This window comes from Nomascus leucogenys, chromosome 22a (genome assembly GCF_006542625.1).
Source record: "Nomascus leucogenys isolate Asia chromosome 22a, Asia_NLE_v1, whole genome shotgun sequence".
NCBI classification, from domain to species: Eukaryota; Metazoa; Chordata; class Mammalia; order Primates; family Hylobatidae; genus Nomascus; species Nomascus leucogenys.
Window position 1 is genome coordinate 29,863,635 of NC_044402.1, and position 15,142 is coordinate 29,878,776.

General features: G+C 37.6%; 1 protein-coding gene across 6 annotated transcripts in view; it reads right to left on the reverse strand.

Annotated features, from left to right (window-relative positions):
- Positions 1 to 15,142, reverse strand: part of TTLL5 (tubulin tyrosine ligase like 5) — a 297,166-nt gene that overhangs the window by 214,522 nt on the left and 67,502 nt on the right. For 5 of the 6 annotated variants that reach the window (XM_003260781.3, XM_030803999.1, XM_030803998.1 and 2 more), the window contains exons 13-15: positions 11,454 to 11,535; positions 9,821 to 9,882; positions 8,583 to 8,677 (exon numbers count right to left, since the gene is read on the reverse strand). In XM_003260781.3, coding sequence (XP_003260829.2) covers positions 8,583 to 8,677; positions 9,821 to 9,882; positions 11,454 to 11,535 — 239 coding nt within the window. Of the gene's footprint in view, positions 1 to 6,264; positions 6,307 to 8,582; positions 8,678 to 9,820; positions 9,883 to 11,453; positions 11,536 to 15,142 lie in introns of all 6 variants that reach the window. The other variant, XM_030803994.1, reaches the window with a different exon arrangement.

A 15,142-nucleotide genomic window follows, 5' to 3' on the forward strand; every position in this document is an offset into this window, starting at 1 on the left:
AATCCCTGCACTTTGGGAGGCCGAGGTGGGCAGATCACAAGGTCAGGAGATTGAGACCATCCTGGCTAACATGGTGAAACCCCGGCTCTACTAAAAATACAAAAAATTAGCTGGGCGTGGTGGCAGGCGCCTGTAGTCCCAGCTACTCGGGAGGCCAAGGCAGGAGAATGGCATGATCCCGGGAGGCGGAGCGTGCAGTGAGCTGAGATCACGCCACTGCACTCCAGCCTGGGCAACAGAGCAAGACTGTCTCAAAAAAAAAAAAAAAAAAAAAAAAAAAAAAAAAAGAGATGCCAGAGAGTTTGATCTCACTTTCTGTACCCCAGACCCCAGCTAGTGTGTGTAAAAAAAAAAAAAAAAAAGAGATGCCAGAGAGTTTGATCTCACTTTCTGTACCCCAGACCCCAGCTAGTGTGTGTACAAAGAGGAGGCCATGTGAGCATACAATAAAATGGAGACCTACAAGCCAACAGAAAAAAGCCTCAGAATGAAGCCCACCTTGCCAGCACCTTGGACTTTTCAGCCTTCGGACTGTGAGAAATAAATTTCTGTTGTTTAAGCCACCCAGCCTATGGCATTTTGTTATGGCAGCCTGAACAGACTAATATATTAATGTACACGAATCACCAACCATGGATGGTTTTATCTTTGGACACAAGAGAGACCAACTAACAAATCTCCAAAGCTAGCATGGGAGTTATAAAAGCTAAATTTTCTGATCGGCAACTCCATGATGGATATCTGTATCAAGAAAACCATGAAATCAACAGATGTAAGCAACATGTGAAGTACAGGGGCTTTTACTGTGGTATCTTCAACATCCAGAACAATACACTGTACTTGGCATGAAGTCAATCAAGAAATATTGGTTGAACAAACAAATACGTGAAAGTGCTGACATCAATCATGGCTAGAAGTAAACTTTGCAGAAGGATTTTGGGAAATATTTTTACTTCCTCAATCTCTGGGAATGAATTAAACAGTAGATGTTAAAATGAGAGGGTTTATAGGGGAAAGTTGAAAGATTTAGGAAGGAAACAAATATAAATAACATAACCATTGTTTATAAATCTTTAAAAAGTGTGAACGCTTATTTAATGTATAATTTGGAAAAAGCCAAAAATATTAAATGGATAGTTTGATGACTTTTCTCGTGATCACATACTACTTATTGTTTGCCAAAAAATACTTACCTAGTTCACCCATCACAGCATGTCTCTGATCATAAAGCCACCGGCAAAGCCTGGTGTGGTGGCTCACACCTGTAATCCCAGCACTTTGGGAGGCCAAGGCGGGTGGATCACCTGAGGTCAGGAGTTCGAGACCAACCATAGCCAACATGATGAAACCTCGTCTCTACTCAAATACACAATACACAATATACAAAATTAGCTGGGCGTGGTGGCACATGCCTGTGGTCTCAGCTATGTGAGAGGCTGAGGCAAGAGAATCGCTTAGACCCTGGAAGCAGAAGTTGCACTGAGCCAAGATTGCCCCATTGCACTCCAGCCTGGGTGACAAGAGCAAAACTCTGTCTCAAAAGCAAAACAAAACAAAACAATAAAGCCACTGGCAGTTAGTCCTCTAAAGTTAAGCAGCTTTCTTACATGACACTATTTAAGGGCCTCAAATCTCAAATTATGTAAAGAGAGAGTAAGAAACAAGCATTCATTTAAATGATATAATAAAAATAGGTATTTTTATTAAGCATTTAAGAACAAAAAGAATGTTACTTAGAAGGTTGATAAACTAAAAGCTGTATCAAAGGTTAATTAAAAGTACTTAAAAAGTTATTAACTATTAAACAGATTAAGGAATGCATGGCTGTATTTAAAAGAACAGGGGTCAAATCACTATTGAATGACATCTAATGAGAACTTCCAATTCCTGGGTATTGTTTTTAATGGTTTTTTAATATTCCTGGCTTCTAGAAATTGAGATAATGATGTGGCAACCTTCTCCTACTAACCTAATGTGGTTTCTGTAACCAATGAATTAGCACCCAAAACTGTTAAAACTTCTCTGCCAATCACTTTCAAAGAGTTGTCTCCCATATACATTCACAACCACTCCTTTGTTATAGCCTATAATTCTAGGTCTAGCTACTGTGTACATTATTTGTGAACGTTTGGGGTCGGGTAGAGGCATGTAGGAATTCAGGTCTGTGCTTCTAGTTGGTGTATTTAAGAGCTCTGAGAAAGGTCCATAATTCTGTGACCTGAATTATAGACACAGGTGAAAGAAAAGGTAGAGAAAGAGAGAAGGGAAGAAGAAAGCATGAGATGGACAGAAAAAAAGAAAACAAATGCTTATGAGTGTCAAGGAGACACACTTGGAGATTAAAAACAAAGCAAAGGTTAAAAAAAAAAAAAGGAATCAGACTGATTTGAAAGGCCACCAAGACTATCAAAAACAAGAGCAAAACGTCAATCTGCAAGTCATTCTGCAGTTTTGCCTTTGGGCACATCAACTACATTCTCTGGGTGGTTGATATAATAAATCCACATATTCCCATGAGTTGACTGAATGTACTAAGGAAATAAGGGTCCTCTGAACTTAGAGAGGAGAACCATTGCCTCTGGCTAAAAGATACATGATTTAGATATCCAGTGCTCAGATAAACTATAAACTGTCAAATTACTGTCAAGTTAAGAATTCTGCCATGCAACATGCACCAAAGATAAATTTACCAATAGTACAACTTATGATTCAGAAATCTTCCCAGAGAAGAAACCTTACATATCTAACCATTATTGCTAAGGAACAACTGGCTGAAAATGTGAAATTAATGAGACAAGGAACCATCAGTCTCCACTCAGTCAAAGCAGTAAGAAACAGATGTTGAATCAGAAAATGACTCTCAGCCTAAAAAAAGCTGGGAAGTACCAGTGATGAGAAGAACTTAACAAAATGTGGAATGGGGAAAAATGGCAAGCTAGCCTAAGAATATATCATAATTGAGGGGCAAAAATAAAATTTGCTTGACAGAGAACACATGCAAAGAATAAAAATCTCCCAATGCAGTTTTACAAAGTTTGGAATTCTTCATTAAAAGCAAAGGAACTAGAAGTAGCTCAATTTATATGTGATACATTTTACCATCTAAAAAACAAAAGGTAAAATCAAGTTTAAAAGCAAAATGAATGCTATGGAATGAAAGAAAACAAATGGAAAAGACCACATTATCAATAAATCTGAGTGGAAATGGAACAAAAAAAATGGCTTCTAAGAAAAGGTTTAAACATACTGATAATCAGGGTATACTTTGAAATTGGCGGGTAGAGGGGAGAAAGTAAGTAGGCTTGTGTAACAGCATCTAGAAATTTGGAATAAATGTAAGCCAGCAGGTCTGCGAGACATGCATCTTGTTATTAAGGAAATTGGCTTTAAAAACAAACAAAACTTAACCCAAACCACTTACAATTATGTTTGAAAAATCATGAAGAACTGAGGAGGTACCAGATTAGAAAAAAACCAAATGAGGTACTAATCTTCAAAAATGTAAGAAGTATGCTCCTGGTGGTTACTGCCTGGTAAACCTAACTTGAATCCCTAGTAAAATAATGGAACAAATATTAAAAGGAAAAAATCCCTAATAATTTAGAGGATAATGGGCTTATGAATAATAGTATGGAGAATGCTTTATTTTAAAACATGCTTTAAAAGTTTGATTTTTAGGACAAGATTTTTAAAACGGCAACTATAGCAATATATTAAATGTCTTTGGATTTTAGAGAAGCATTTGAGAAAATTTCATATTTCCAGTTGGGGGTTAGTGCCAGAATATAACACATCAACAAAAACTGAAAACAATGTAACTGTAAGACAAATAGCAGTGAATCAAGTTAGAAAGTGATTTCTAGAATGGGTATTAACTAAGCATTATTTAGAATCTTCATTAACATCTGGAAGGAAAAACAAAAATAGCATTTGTGGATGATGGCAAATGTGAAAAATATGACTACAAACAGGTGAATATCAAAATAACAAGAGATCTTGACAATGGGAAAATCAAAAGACTCAAAGTGTGAAGGGGAGTAAATCTTCTTAGTGTAAACTACATGTCTAACACCCTGAATATTTTACCTCAATTTTATCATTTCTCCCTCACCATAACTTCATGTATGTATTATTATCCCCATATGACAGATGTGGGAATTGAGCCTCAGAGAGGTAAGAGAACTTGCCCAAAGGTCTAATTGCTAGTTTTTGGCAGAGCTCAAATTTGAATCCAGGTCTATCGGACTGTAAAAGTCCATATTCTTTCCACAGTACCATGCCATACAATTTCTGGTGAGTGGAAAACTTGAACCATAGACATTAAAGAGAAAGGAGAAATATAGAGATAATGGTTTAAAAAGGAAAAGGCAGAAAAAGGGCAAAGGACTAAGAGAATTCACAATCTGACAGCAACAGAAAAAGAAAGCTTGACACAGTCTAACTGGTCAGAACAGAGAAATTTTTTTTTTTACTTAGCTCCAATGAAAATACTGTGAAGTTAAGAGTGCTTCGTTAACAGAAAGACAATGACAAAATAGAACATTGCAAAGTACAATAAAAGTCAAAGAATTCAACATGTATAAAGCTGGCTGAATAAAGCCAGAAAGGCTTTATGTCACATAAGCAAGTGTTTAGATACATTACTACTAAAGAGAGGTCTTGCTCTCCAACAAGCCTATTACAACCTATGGTAATTCAAGCAATGCAACTAGATGTAATGGAATTAAAATTGATAGAGAAATTAAGATTAGAATTACATATCAAAGGCCAGGCATGCTGGCCCATGCCTGCAATCCCAGCACTTTGGGAGGGCCGAGGCCAGCAGATCGCTTGAGCTCAGGAGTTCCAGACCAACCTGGGTGACAAGTCAAAACCCTCATCTCTACCAAAAATACAAAAAATTAGCCAGGCGTGGTGGTGTGCACCTGTAGTCCCAGCTAATCAGGAGGCCAAGGTAGGAGGATCACCTGAGCCCAAGAAGTCCAGGCTGTAGTGAGCTGTGATCGCATCACTGCACTCCAGCCTGGGTGATGGAGTGACACGCTGTCTCAAATAAATAAGTAAAAATAAATTAGAATTACATATCAAAGACACTTCTTTAGAGTCAGATGCCACAGGCTATGAAAGAGTACCCCTTTCCTAACGTACTTCTTTCAGTACATTAGTTCCAGGTATATTTAGAATATAAGCTCTTTGAAGTCAACAGCATTATTTTGTTTTGTTTTCTGCCATGGGAGCAACTAGCATACTTACGTATTTACTAAATATAAAATACTACGTATTATAGAGTTTTGAATTCCACCAACTAAGCACCAAAACTCATACTACAGAGCCACAGTAATTAGTTACTAAATAGCAGACAAGGCATCCAGTGAGTTATTTTTCATTTCTTGGATTCACATAAACCATATAAATCACTTTATCAGAAACAGTAGCTAAGAAAAGTTACACATCAAGCATTCAAGCTTACCAGAAATTGCATCAGAGAGTACAAACGCCAAAATAAATATACTGGAGCTTTTTGCTAAACAACAGTTGCAGTGACACGTTTATATGTGAGAATATCTATATCCCTCATACTAAAGCATCAGATAGCAGGCACAGGATCCCCACTGCTAGCCTATTACTTCGAAAAGAATTTTTAAAATCTGTGCAGAAGAAAGCAATGGTTAATCTCAAATACTGCTAACAAAAACAGTAAGAAAGCAAATGCTGATCATTCAGAAAGAAAGATGTTTGTATTTCAAAGGTAGCATCTGAGACACTATTGTGGCAGAGCTTCTTAGATTTATAAACTGCAAATCGCTACATATTTGAAATGTCACCTGCTAAGGAACTCAAATACAACCCTACACCCAATGTGAAAACATTTCCAATATTAAGCTATAGACAACAGTATGTTTCATAAGATGTCTGAAAAAAAAATGAAGTTCATTTGTGAACTGGAAAATTTCCTTCCTGGATTATTTTGGTCAAAGTGATAGATATGCCTTTAAGCCCCTGTTCCCCATTTAAATTCAACTGTCTCCATCTCAGTATAATCACTATCAGGAAAAGAGGATCCCTAAGTTCCTGCATCCTCTACTCTTATATTATATAACCAAAAAGACTTCTATGCATTTATTTTCATTCGTTTTGTTATTAAACTGCACAAAAAAATAGGTACATAAAAATATGTACCATGAAAAACTAAAGCTAAAAAACTTTCCATTTGGAGAATGAAAATAAAATTTGAATGAAGTCTCCGAAAGATCTAGAACTTACCTGCTTGGCCTTTGACGACTGAAACTGTGCAGATACTGGACTCTATAAAAGACAAAAATGGAATAAACCCTTATCTTCTCCTAATATGCCTACATTTTCCATCTCCTAGATCTATGATATAAAAAAGGAAAAAATAATCTCCAAGCAGAAACCAAAAGCAAGAGCCCTACACTTTGTGGTTGGAAGGTTAGAACATTTATTATCTTTCACATTGCTTTCTCCTAGGCCATATATATTCCAGCTTCAACTTTTCACCACTGAGGGCACAATCCTACTGCCAGATACTGAAGATCCTGAAGTCAACTAGTCCACCTGACAAACTGGTTTCACACAGTACACATGACCAATCTACAGTACCTTTAGCATTTATATAAGTGTCCTGTAGGCTGCTTATGGATGAAATCATGCCATTACCTACCAGTTGGCAAAACAAGCATTGAACAGATTTTCTAGAGTTTGCAAAGAGTTGCCAATAAAGCTGACAGGCAAACTAAGAAAAGGGACCAATTCATCTAAGACTGGCAATACAGCTACCTCTAGAAGTGAAACTTGGCAGAAACTGAGTTAAAGCTGCACAGAAATGTTCATGATCCTTTATACATAATCCTGTGGTTCTTGCCACAGATACTGCAGGAAACAAGTTGCAAAGGAATGTGACTGCCTAAATTAAGTTTTTCTAGTACACCTAGGTTAATCCTCTACTTTTTCTTATTAAAAATTAAAGAAAACCCTTTGATCTGTGATGATGCACTGATCAAGTACAACCCTGGTAACTGATTTTATATCTAATCCAAGATAATAGCCTTTAAAATACAGTACACCCTGTTCCACATCCAAACATTAATTAGGGAATAATTCCACAGCACAGGGTCACAGATAGGCATAGACTGAATCTAGCTCAAAGACATGTTATGCTTGGCCTGCAAAGTATTGTTTCTAATGAAGTGGCTGCCAATATTTAAAAGTAAGATTTCCGATTTCTCTTGACAATAGGAAGATCTCATAACACCTGGCCCATACTTATGCATGCCAGTAATTAGCCAGAGCACATTAGTAAAACAGCCACCCCTTTCAGGTGAGGTATGCACTCTCCAGTTTACCTCAGTCATATCACTCTTAGCTGTTTTATGCCTGCCTCTATTTACTAATTTATATTACCTGCCTGCAGGCCCTCTAGGCATTTGAGTTTGAAAACCCTGTTCTAATAAACAATTATCTGAATAAATAATAGTATATGGGTTTGGCAAACAGAAAATAGCACTACTCCAAATGAGACTAGCAAGTAAAAGGAATAAGAGGAGGAATGGGAGTGGAAGAAGGGAGGAAAAAAGTGAGGAGTAAAGGGTTAAAGTGGAGTTGGGGCAGGAATAAAAGGAGAGACGAAAAGGAAAGAGAAAATGGGAAGTAGGAAGAAAAAGCTGCTTATGCCTTGAAAGAGCCTACAATCTGGCAGGAGAGTACAGAACAATTTAAAAGCAACAAATCAATGAACGCAAAACAATGTAATATAGAACAAATAAATAAATGTTAAAATGAAAAGTAAAGGTCACAATGGATTTAATAAGGAAAGACTTCCAAAATGTCTGAGCAGGCAAAGCAATCAAACCAGATGGGAAGAAAAGAGCAAAGTGGATTTTTTTTTTTTAAATAAGAAGAAATGTTAAAGGCCAAGAAACAAAAGTGGAAAATTAGCAGGGTCAAAACAGGCAGGGACTGACGAGATGATGGAATGAGTAAGTAGAAGGATCAGCTGATTGGTTTAACTGGAACATAAATGCAGAGTACACAAAGACCGAAGCAATGCTTGATCAGATGATATTTTAGACAAGTATAAGTTTCTTTGGGCTTTTATCTCATTTAACCTCAATCAATAACTCATGATCATGGAGGGTCCTTTGAGGAGAATTACTTGTAGAGAAGATACTATTTCAAGAAAGCATCTTCTTTACAAAGCTAGTCTGAAGATCAGAAAGAATGCAGTAATGACTAAGAATAGGCCCCTTTTCTGTGCCTTGTTTCTGAGCATATCAATCTGAGGCGGAAAAAACGTGATTTTTAAAAACAGAAAGAAGGAAGATAATGAAAAAAAGAAGCCAAGAGAAAAGACAAAACAAAAAACAGGGAATAAGTTTGTTGGAAAATGTTGAAAGCATAAGCTATTAGCCACAGCTGAATATTACTGCCTCCTGTCTAGAGTGATCCCCAAATTCTCCTGCTCTAAGTGACCTCATACCCATAGTGCTTCCGCTCCCTCAGTTACATCAGCCGCCACTTCCCAGTAAGCCTCCTTCAGGCTCCCTGATGAGGAATTGGCTTACCTGAGGTTTCTGGAAAGGGTTTCGCCTGGAAGACTCAAAGGTGGGATAAATTGGCCGAGTTGATGTCCGCTGGGCAGGATCTTGGCACACAAATCCTGAATGGGGAATGGGCAACATTAAAACCTGCCATTTTCTAAGAAATTAGCAGGTCTGGCTGTACCTTTTCTTTAGATATACAAACTCAGTTTCACTGTCATAAATATCACAGAGATCTATCCTCAGGAGAATAATGCACAACTCTCCCACACACAGACTCTGAACTCTGAACCACCATAACTAGAGAGAAGAAAAGGGAAATATCCAGATGAATTAACCTTGCTGGTTGGGTGGCTGAAATGTGATTCTGAGTGAGAAAGAGATGTAGATTTTTGATGAATCTAAGAGTAACTGCAAATTACCATTTTAAAACACACAGTTGTTAATAAAAACAAGTTACTTTAAAGTGGCTACCTGGATGATGACTGGAAAATCAAGTTAGTTTTACAAAAGCAAGTGAACAGTCTTGCCCTGTTACATGATCTACTTCTGGAACTGCAGAAGGTGGTCTATTGGCAACTTTCAAAATGGGCTTTGTAGATTATCTATGGCTTTGGAAATTGGACTTCAGCTAATTTCACTTACTTCCTAAAAAGAAGCAGATTCCTATCCAGGGAGAATAGAGTAGCTAAGTTTTACAGCATTTGCTGGTACATCAGGTACTAGTTCATTTCAAATATATTTTATTATTTCTTTTTATAGTACCTAAAAAAAAACCAACAAGCCCACAAAATACCCACCTGACTGCCCATCTCCACTTCAAAGTTTTGGCTTATCTACTTAAAATGAGATTCTTCTTTGGGCTGCTTTGGTTATAACTACTACAGAAGGGATCACGTTGAGACCAGTAGAGACTGTCTAGCAGAAATATAGCCAGTCTCCTTTGCAACAAGGCTTCTTCAGTGGGTTTTACTTTCCCAGCTTGGAGAAAAATACACTTTCTCCAGATCTTTGCTAATTCTCTTCCTCAGCTCCTAATTCCTGTGCCTCAGGTCTCAGCCTTAGTTGTGGTTCAGCCTCAGGACAGGATGGAGCCAAGGGGCGTAGAAACATATAAACATTTCCCTGAAAATATAATTTTTTAGTACAAACCATTCAGCATGGCTTAGGAACTGCCAGTTGGCAAAACCTATGGAGTCTGACAAAATGGACACTCCGGTTAAATTTTATGTGAGTCCAGTTCAGAAAATACTACTACTCACCTACAACAGTGAACATATCTGAAATCATACTGGCTTTAATCTTTAGGTCCAGAGGTGCATCACTAACAGAACAGAGAAAGAAAAGAGCAATTGATAAGTGTGTAGGTTAACAGAATAGCCGCCCTCTAATGGGTCCCAATATAGCAAAGTTTCCAAATGTCAATGAAGAGCAACACGTAAAGCCTGTAAAATCCACGGGGGCGGTGGGGGGAAAAATCCTGGGCAAAAATATGAGAAATGAAATCCTGGTGTTAAATTCGTCCTCTGTAATGCAAACGCAGCACCATCCATTGATTCTCTAACATACAATTTTCTTTATACCAGAAGGTCTTGTGCAATTCAAAATTTGCACAAGTCAAGAATACCGCTTCATTAAAACTGTGGATTTTAGAGGTTCAGATTTTGGGTATGCTCTTTTATGAGTGTGCCCACCACCATTCAAATTACTTTTTGCTGCTGCAACAGTCAAGTCACATTCACACACAAGAGGAGCAACTCTGGCTACATTGGTACTTTTTAAAGTCTTTATTGTCTGCTCTAAAACAAATTTCTTAGGCTTGCAGGCTTGCAAATAGGGCAAAAAAAAAAAAAATACAATTTATACCAAAATCTCACCAGATGGGCGGGAACCCACATGAAAACAAAAACAACATCGACCAAAAGCAAGAGGCCTCCCTGCGGCAATGACGGCCACAGTGACTTCAGTGCTGAGGTGTTCCTCCATGAACCAAACTGCTCTGGCTGCTATACTCAGCGCCCCATTCTGGGGATTTCTAACTTTTAAAGTATAGTATAATATACTTTACTGGGCAACCTGCAAAAGGCTGACTTGACGAAAGTTGCATAACATCTGAAGCATCTGTAATATCTAGCTCTACACCTTACTATGGAGGTTAAGCCAAACTCCCACCCCAAAAGTAGTCAATCTGTCTTTATTTGATTCCTTGGCATTTTGCCAATATCTCTCAACCTTAAAAACTCAGCAGCTGGGTGGTCTTTGGCATAAATCTCTACAGTTCTCAGTTTAGAGAAGTGTACAAGTGAATGGAAATTCTGGCTGTAGCTGCAAATATAATAAGAATCTTCCCTGGTATTGAAAAATATGTTTCTTTTCTTCTTCTAAACAATAGGTTAGTAAAAAAAGATTTTTAAGTTGTTTGAAGTTTTTGACTTTAAACTTGGATGACTTTAAACATGAGACAGGGTAAAAGGACCACATATTATCCACATGGCCCTAGATCCAGGTTTATACCTTTATAGTATATGTGGATTTGAACCTGTAAAACTTTTGGTAATGAAGGAAATACCTTATATATTTCTTTACCCTTAATAAAAGACCTACTATTAAAAAAACTACAAGGATAAAACTGAATGCAAGAACCATCCCTTAGAAACCTAATAAACAGGAATCATATAATTGTAAATTGACTAGGAAGACAGAGATCCATGGTTGTCATACGCACTTTGATATTATGCCATAAACCAGCTAATTTAAGAAAGTCTGGTTATCTCCACCTAATAACTAGGAAAAAAACAGTCTTCTAGTGCCAAGAGAAATGATCAAAAAAAAAAAAAAAGTGCTTTAAGTACTACTTGAAGATTTGTCCTTTTGTAGTTAATGGAACTGACTTACCAGGCCAAAGAAGGAGAGAGATTCACTTCCAACAACCATGGCTTCAGAGTAGAATCTATGAGCACGTCAAAGCCGTAGAGTTCTAGAAATACAACACAACACAACACACAAGATCATTTTCCACGTCACAACCACAAAAAGATCTAGAAGACTCAATCTCATTAACTCTCAGGCCTAGAAACTCACTGAGTATAAGTAGCAAGTGGAAGTAGAAGTAGAGAATCTTTCAAGAATCTTTCAAGTTCAAGAGAAATTAATCAAGTTCTAGGAATAAGAAAACAATGCTACAAAATTCCACTGTTTTTATCATGCAGTGTCTATTGATGTTCCTAAATCCTACATAGAAATTGACCTGACTCTAGAATAGTTAACAAGCACAATTCTGCTGTGCTTATGGGCGCAAAAAGAAAAGAGTGGGGGAAAGGAATGAAACAAGCACAACCAACACCAACACTGCTTTAGGCCTGCTCTGAAATTTCCCTTCCCCAATCCCTCCCTGCCAACTTTGAAAACAGAAACATCTCCTAAAGGCATTTCTCTAGAATCCTTCCATCACATTTTCTTAAACCAAGATATTGCTTTTGCAACCTAGGTCAAGAAGACATATAAATGTATTTATTCTTTCCCCTCTCCTACAGTTTCAATTTCCCTTTGAAGACAGAAAATACAACACACTAGCCCAACATGAACCGAAAGACAGACAAGAAAAGAGAAAGCCAGTGGTAGCAGAGCACAGGTGTGACAAGGTATCTTGCACCACTAATATTATTTAAGAAGGGTAGGAGCCAGAGATCAAGTTTATGGATTCTGTATTGATTCTCTTTCTCTACCTTCCCAACTGTTGCAAAGAGAAAGCAAGACCCAGAAGCAAGTGTCCTTTCCACAATGCCTGGTTTCATTTAACAAGTTCAGGGATGAGAGGTTAACTTTGGAACCCTTCTTATTATTAATGAGACTTTCTCTACAAAAATCACGGTAATGTACAGTCCTTTGTGTGTGTGTGTGTATGTATATGTATATATTTATAGCTATATCTATCTATCTATCTATATATATATATATATATGAAACATCACTCCTAAACATCCCATCCTGTGACCCTCAAAAAAACTGCTTATATTTTTTCTCTAGAAGTAAACACCACCACACTACTTCCCTACTGTTTGATCAGAGGTCACAGACCAGAGCTCATACCCACAGAACACAACCAGGTATTTTCCAGAAATTAATTCTGATACAAATTTCCTTGCTTCAAGAAGGATTTTTAAATTTCTCAATACTCTCAGAAAACAAAAAAACAGACTCTAAAAAGATGGCCCCCAAAACTCTCTTCTAGAACACAGGAAGTCTGAAGTTACGTGATGTATTAAGAATCCTAGAATGAGGCCGGGTGTGGTGGCTCACGCCTATAATCCCAGCACTTTGGGAGGCCAAGGCAGGCAGATCACGAGGTCAGGAGTTTGAGACCACCCTGGCCAACATGGTGAAACCCCGTCTCTACTAAAAATACAAAAATTAGCTGGGTGTGGTGGCGGGCGCCTGTAATCCCAGCTACTCAGGAGGCTGAGGCAGGAGAATCGCTTGAAACCGGAAGGTGGAGGTTGAAATGAACTGAGATCGCACCACTGCACTCCAGCTTGGATGAAAAAAAAAAAAAGAATCCTAGAATGGGAATCTAGAGACCTTAGTTGTCCCCATGATTCTACACTGTGGAACTTGGGGAAATCATTTCTCTCTCTGAAATTTCTTTGGCATCATTTGGTTTCCTTTAGCCTCTTTATTAATCACTGTCAATATCTGGATGCTATTTACATATATATGGCAGTATGAACTCAGTTAGACATGCATATTCTAAATCCTCTAGGGAAAAGTTTCCATGAATGAGTTGGCTTCCATAGTAACTGTATCGGATTCCATTTAATTTGCAAAAATCATCACAAACTATACAAGAGTTTGAGATGGGATCACCTTCAAGTAACTATACAAAGTTTTTATATTGCCTATACGTTAAAATGTGAAGAAAAGGAAGCTCTTTCACTTATCTTCTTTTTGTAATGAATTCATAGCTTTTAACAGCTAATACATTCTTCTGAATAGCTGATCTAATCTTCAGTAATCTTTTAGAATATTGCCCCTTTAACCTGAGAAAAATCATTCGTGATATAGCACTAAGTAAGGCATTTAAAAGGAAAAATCTACTTGCAAAATCTACAAGTCTACATTAACATTTTATATAAGCAAGAGAGAACACAACATTTGATTGAAGAAAAAGAATATTCTCTTCCTTGTTTAAAAGCTGAAGCACAGGATTCAACTGTTTCATAAAGTGGTAATATTATTAAAACTAAGAACAGGGTGAAATTAATGATTGATGCACATATTGATCAGGTTTGCAGAATCAGCTACAAATGAAGACAAATTCAAATGAGATTAACAATCAATGAAACCCACTATTTAAGTATCTTGCATCAAGCAGCTACAGGTTTACTTAACCATTTCCCCAAATCAGAGGCAAATTCCAAGAATCTCAGTTGACAGGCTGAGAACCAATATTCTGGGAAATACGAGGGGGGAAAATGACCCAGAGAGAAAACATCCTTCACAAAGCTAAATTAATTTTCATTTGGATGACTAAATCCTGTTACTGCTAAACAACCTCTACGGAGAGGGTGCCCAAACTAAAAAAAATCAAGCCTCGAATCTAACTACATCTGTACACGTACCAGGTTTGAACCTACTATCATTTAAGAGCTGGAGAAGAAATCTATATTGGTATGTGACAGCATTATAACAGTGCAAAACCCAGCTCACCTCAAAGGCTGGCATTAGGGGAGGGGAATGGGGTGGAAAGATCACTTCTGTATCAGGTTTTCCTCTTTGAACACCATCAATTCAGCTTAAGAAAAATAATTTGGGTCCTTGGCATGCTACTAGAGTCCTTATAAGAACCTTTTAAATTACTATTGGTATTTGGTATTTTCTATGGACATTAAAGATTTTAAAAGGTAAAGAGTAGGTTATGCTGAGCATAATCAACTTCCTCATCTTTTAATGTTGAGTGTTTTGGCAGCAGTAACGAGAATTTCAAAAACTCAGTATCCACAATGAGATACACCAACTTTCCTGTCATGAATGGGTGCGAGCTAGCTGGGCTTTTCCAGTTCTGAGAGCTCCTCTTTCTGTGTTGCCTTTATCATGACAGAAAAGCAAGTGTTTTCAAAGGACTATTGCATGCCTTATGGAACATTTCCCCAGGACAATTTTCCTTAGTGAGAAATATTTCCTTCAGCCTCTAGCCAAACCAAAGCAAACTTAGCTTCCTACCTCTTTAATATGGTTCCTTGAAAAAGCAATCTACACTTAGCAGTCTGAACTTCTTAATACCTATTTATTCCCAGCCCTAAGAATTTGCTTCTGCTCCCTCTCTAATAACTGACTATTCTCAATATGATCACCAAAGACTACTTTATTGCTAAGCCCAAACATCTGAAACTGATGACCACCCCTGACTTATTGGAGCTTTCTTCTCCCTTGGGTTCCAGGACACTGCTCTCTTCTGATTCTGCCCTTTCCACTCCTCCTTTCCTTCCTTCTCTTCTACCCAGATATTCAATGGTAGGTTTGCTCAGGGTGACACTCTCAGGTCTCCTTCCTTCTCAATTCTAGTTTTCTCCTTAGGCAATCTCATG